Raw genomic sequence first — 5,862 nt, 5'->3', positions numbered from 1 at the left:
TTTTTTTTTTAAATGTTCAGGGCCCTAACCTGTACAATTGTACCAAGTTTCATGCTTTTATGAAAAAGTGAACATATCACCTCAAATTTGGCACATATCACCTGGACTATACATTAAGTGCTAAAAATCAGTATCAAGTGAAAATGAGTTGAACATCATTACAGAAGAAGGCCATTGCATTTTATAAACCTCAATAAACTGGTCTTGTTTGATCATAAGCATTGAAGAATGTGATACAGTAATGCAAGCATATGCTTTTTTACAGCACTGTGTATTATTAGAATATTCAGTATAATAATGATGATCATAATAAATAGAGTAATTAATATGTATTAAGCAGATTTCAATATAACATTATATTTAAATGGGGAGGGTTCCAAAAACAAACAGTATAGGGCAAAAAAGGCCTACTATTATATATATTTAATATTATATATGTATATAATAGTATATATATATATATATATATGATTGGATGTGTGAGTGTGTGGCAGTTTTTCTGCTAATTAAGGGAGAATATAGGACTTCTTCACCTTGCTAATGGTTGTTGAAAGGAAAACTGCTATGAAATGCATCATATTTTGTGAGAAACAGTGATATGCACCAGCAAAACTAATTTTAATTTTAGAATTAGCACTCCAAAATTAGTCAGAAACAAGTATTGGATTTCATTCAGCAAACATGATGCAGGGCGGTGTAATCAATACGGATCTTATAAGGTCATGTAATGTGAATTATTTATATATTTTTTAATCACTATAACATTGATTTTATATTTCTAATGCCATGTCTCAGTTTGTTCATAATTTTAATATATTGTAAATATATTAACATATAGTCTGAATAATTTTTGGACTTTATGATTTATCCTTGTAGATGGAAAAGCTGAATGGCACCTTGCTTTATTAACGGGGAGGAGAAATTAAGGAGCTTTGGGCCATATTCTGTTTTGGGTCATTCATTCCAAAACTATACACACTGTTTGTTTGCATTTGTTTGTAAATGTGTTTTTAAACCTAATCAGATTCACCACTGAATTGCTTAGACAGGGTTAGAGTGACTGCAGAGGTTTGGATCAGAAGATCTGAGCTGACAGAGACAGCGGCACTCCTGATAATGACGGCTGGATTACTGAGGTTTAGAGAGACTCTCTGCTAATGAGGTTGGCTGCATTAATGTGAGTTGGGAATAAAAGCGTTTAACAGGAGCAGATGAGACATTCACAACCCTTTGCACTGCAAGACCTAATGCACAGATCACAATATTTTGACAGATAATGTTTATATGAACGCACACTAGAACACTGTAGGCTGACAACAGCACGATTGTATGTGTTTGTTTTGTACTAGTAGTTTTGTAGTAATTTGTTTAAAGGTCACATATTTTACACCTGCAGTCAGAAGAATCTTAATTATGAAATGTTATTTGTGCATAACAGTATCAAATCAAAGACACACACTGCCATTTACTCTAATCGTGATGAATGTCAGTGAGCATGTATCGTGCTGATACACGCCAGCAGCTCATGAATACAAGAGAAAAACAGGAAAACAGCATGAGGAGGAGGAGAGATGAAGAAACAGAAATGAAAGAGTGTGTTGCAGAGGAGATATTCTGCACCACACTGCTGTAATCACTAGTAAGGATTGGTGTGGACTGATAAGAGGAGATGTGAGATACAGAGAAGCTGTGTTGAAGGAAGATGGTGAGCAGCGGAAGACGATTGGTTGAGCTGTGAGGAGGCGTGCCAGTCTGAAGGATTTGTGTGACAGTTACCAGAGAGAGGGAGAGAGAGAGAGAGGAGGCGATAGACTGTGTGCATTCATCAAAGACACACACTGCCATTTACTCTAATCGTGATGAATGTCAGTGAGCATGTATCGTGCTGATACACGCCAGCAGCTCATGAATACAAGAGAAAAACAGGAAAACAGCATGAGGAGGAGGAGAGATGAAGAAACAGAAATGAAAGAGTGTGTTGCAGAGGAGATATTCTGCACAACACTGCTGTAATCACTAGTAAGGATTGGTGTGGACTGATAAGAGGAGATGTGAGATACAGAGAAGCTGTGTGGAAGGAAGATGGTGAGCAGCGGAAGACGATTGGTTGAGCTGTGAGGAGGCGTGCCAGTCTGAATGATTTGTGTGACAGTTACCAGAGAGAGGGAGAGAGAGAGAGAGGAGGCGATAGACTGTGTGCATTCGGCGTGTGTGTGTGTGTGTGTGTGTGTGTTTGAGGGGGTGTACGAGCGCAGGAATAATCGCAGGAGAGACAGACGGTGTGGATCCTGTTCTGCGGTAGCTGTTGGGTTCTTGCCTCCCGTGAGGACTGTGCTTTATACCTGGAGTGAGCAGCGCTCCGACGCAACAGAGGACAGAAGAGGGTCGATGGAGTGAAGCTATTAAACCCAGAGTGCGAACGTTCTGCCGGACCTCTGAATCCAAAGACAAAGACGCAGAGGTAGAAGGATAAAGAAGTGGCATGAATAAGGAAAGAAACTGACTGTAGGTTTGCCAGAAAATGAGAAGCAGGATAAGAGACAGGTTGAAGAGATGATGCATTGGTTCAAAATTTAAGATTGAAACCTCAACTGGCAAAGCAGGACAAGCCTCTGTGTATTAAAAAAAAAACGTGTCAGTTCATCTGTATTCATCTGTTCATTCATGCTGTCTGCGAAATCTTTAGATGATTTGGAGGTTAAGAAAATACTGGATTTTTTTGCACGGTCCAGCCGTGAGCAGGACTTCTTGTTGCTCCCCTAGTAGGTGTCCAGCAGGACAAGGGTTGTTTATTTGTTAGGAGGCCAGGCCAGAGGCATGAGTGCCAGCATGCTCATGTCAGAAATGAATCCGGTCAAATGCATGGTTGTAAAGAGGTGATCTGCCATGCATCATCGTGGTAAGACATCTTCCCTAATGAAGCGGCATTAGAGCACCTATGCCATTGATTGAGGGTCCAGAAAGGATTAATTGCATTGCAGGAAATGACTGAAGTGCATCTGAAAGATATTGAATCAGCAGTTAAAAGTGATTAAACACTGCTAAGGATTGTTGGTGGACCTCTGTTGGACTTTATTGGCTTGCGAACCAAAGACCGCTGCCATCTCCTCAAGTTCCTGTTTAAAAAAAAATCTATACTCCTTTTCATCAAAGAAAAAAAAACTAATAATGGCTATGTTTTAATGATTTTGGACTTGTGGTTTCCAACTTGCCATCTTATCACTTTTCTTACTTTGTGACTCCAGTCTTGTAAAAGTGGGGATCATTTGGCCCCTGGGGGTCCGGGCTGCGACCCCGGCCCCGGCCCCCAAACCAAAAATGCATCGCTCAAGTACAGATGAAACGCCGTACCGCCGGAGTCCCTCTCTGGACAGTAAGCCGGGCTCGCCGCCGCTGCGCTACAGCGGGGAGTACGAGTACCACAGCTCGCCCTTCGTCTTCGGCCTTCGTACCACACCGGGCTCAAAGCAAGCTAAAGCCAGCTACACCACTGCACAGGGCCGGAAATATGTGGTGTTTTACCTCGACCTGTCCTTCATCTTCCTTCTAGAGCTGCGGCGCTGCAAGATGGCCGAGGGCTGCCTGAGGGCCCTGAGATACGGGATGGTTTTCTTCAATCTGCTCTTCTGGGTGAGTCTGAGTCCTGTACATTTCATCTCTTCTGTTATTCTGTTCAAATGGCTCTGCTTGAGAGACAATGTTAAAGGAATAATTCACTCAGACATAACAAATTACTCAGTATTTACTCATGTTGTCCTAAACCTGAATGACTTCCTTTCTACAGATGTTTAGCTGAATGTTTGAGCTGCTGTTTTCCATACAATGACAATGATAGTGAACACACTTTGTCCAGCTCCAAAAATGACCAAAACACCATAAACATGACCATAAATGTGGTCCATGTAACTTGTATTATATTCTTAAGTAATTCTGAAGAGAGAAGTATTCCCATCTCAAATCCCGCATGTCTGTGTCCTTTATGATCTGTGTGAGAAACAGTTGCATTTTGCTGACTATGACCCCAGCCTGGCCTTCATGGTTTTTGTCCTGACTTGAATCAGATGAGTCTCTGTTCTCTGGTGTTTTTTTTTTTAGATGATGTAGGCCCGCAGTAATTGTTGGTGTGTGTGATCACAACAGATCAGGCTTAAATAACTTCATGAGTGTTTCTTTGGTAAGAGTGTGTCTACTAAAATCATTAATGTGGTGCTTGTACTTCAGGTGTGCCCAGTCCTGTTCTGGAGATCTACCTTCCTGCATAGATCCTGCATAGATCTCCAGGACAGGATTGGGCACCACGGCTCTACATTACACTGATGCTCTTGTTTAAAAATTTTTTTTTTATGGCATTTAGAATCAGCTGTGTTTGGATGAGTCTCTGTTCTCTGGTGTTTTTTTTTTTAGATGATGTAGGCCCGCAGTAATTGTTGGTGTGTGTGATCACAACAGATCAGGCTTAAATAACTTCATGAGTGTTTCTTTGGTAAGAGTGTGTCTACTAAAATCATTAATGTGGTGCTTGTACTTCAGGTGTGCCCAGTCCTGTTCTGGAGATCTACCTTCCTGCATAGATCCTGCATAGATCTCCAGGACAGGATTGGGCACCACGGCTCTACATTACACTCATGCTCTTGTTTAAAAAATTTTTTTTTATGGCATTTAGAATCAGCTGTGTTTGTTGTTTGCTGCCACTGTCATTTTCTCATTTGTGTCACACCGTGCTGCTGAACACATTTCAGTAATAACCCGTCCTGTTTAAGAAACCAGTAAACCTGAAGCATAGTGGTATCAGCTCTGCTCACACTGCTTCTGCTATATGTGTGTTTTTATGTGAGTGTGCAAGTATTTGTATGTGTGTGTGTGTGTGAGAGAGAGAGAGAGTGTGTGTGTGTGTGTGTGTGTGTGTATGTGCACATGTACGTGAACAGAACAGTAATAGCGTATGTCAGGTTAGCTGGTGTATTTTCCTCTCTGCTGACTGTGCTTCAGTGCTCAACATGAATGCCTTAAAAGTGTCTTTGTTTGGAACAGCCACATCTGACCTGTGTTGGACAACCTGAATTCTTATTTATCAAGTGACCACTGCTCGGCACAGTTCATTTAAAGGGTCATATTGCACATTTTTTGAAGACTATTCTTTATTTTGGCAAATAAGTAAAACATTGAATAAGCATTACAAAAAAAATGCATTTTAAAGTCAAAATACTGATTGCTCTAAATACAGGGGGAAACAGGGTCATGTGACTGGATCTCTGAAACCACATGTTAGCGTAGTTACCTCCGCTGTCCCGGAGCACAGTCAAGCTCAACCTAATTGCTGCTAACCCTATGCTTAACCCTAATGTGCTGTGAGGAAGAGCATTAAAACAAGGGATTCGAACTTCACTGCTCTGAACCAAAACACAGATTATAGGGCTAAAAATACATACCTGGATATTTTTCCATATTTTGATGATATTCAATATATATAGCATTTTTCCATTTGTTCTCGAAAACTGCATAGATCTGTTTTGACATTAAGAACTCAAATACAGGACTGATAACAGTATTCTGCTGCTGTGTGAACGAGGTCTATGAGGATTAACCCTTCCATTCCCATGGTTATTACTGACAGTCATCACATTTTCAAATTCAATCCTGCATTTAATTATGGCTGTCAATCCAGAAACTTTGTAGTGTGTAAATAGGAGCATGAATTATTTAATATCATTATTATTATTATCATCATTATCATTATGGTGAATGTGTTATAAACAGAAAGTGAGTAAAGAGAGCTGCCTTTATAATCACTTCAGCAAACACTCTCACACACACACACAAACAACACACACACACACACACACACACACACACACACACACA

General features: G+C 40.5%; 1 protein-coding gene across 1 annotated transcript in view; it reads left to right on the top strand.

Moving 5' to 3' along the window:
- The first annotated feature begins 2,527 nt into the window (after positions 1–2,527).
- The window catches only part of tspan4a (tetraspanin 4a), a 37,489-nt gene continuing 34,154 nt past the window's right edge, over positions 2,528–5,862 (top strand). The window contains exons 1-2 of the mRNA XM_016516359.1: positions 2,528–2,544; positions 2,814–3,630. Of these exons, the coding sequence (XP_016371845.1) occupies positions 3,319–3,630 (312 nt within the window). The 5' untranslated portion in view covers positions 2,528–2,544; positions 2,814–3,318. The remainder of the gene's footprint in view (positions 2,545–2,813; positions 3,631–5,862) is intronic.

Source organism: Sinocyclocheilus rhinocerous, unplaced genomic scaffold (assembly GCF_001515625.1).
Source record: "Sinocyclocheilus rhinocerous isolate Xijiao unplaced genomic scaffold, SAMN03320098_v1.1 scaffold1499, whole genome shotgun sequence".
NCBI classification, from domain to species: domain Eukaryota; kingdom Metazoa; phylum Chordata; class Actinopteri; order Cypriniformes; family Cyprinidae; genus Sinocyclocheilus; species Sinocyclocheilus rhinocerous.
The sequence above is the reverse complement of the archived record's forward strand: the minus strand, read 5'-3'. Positions and strand labels throughout refer to the sequence as shown.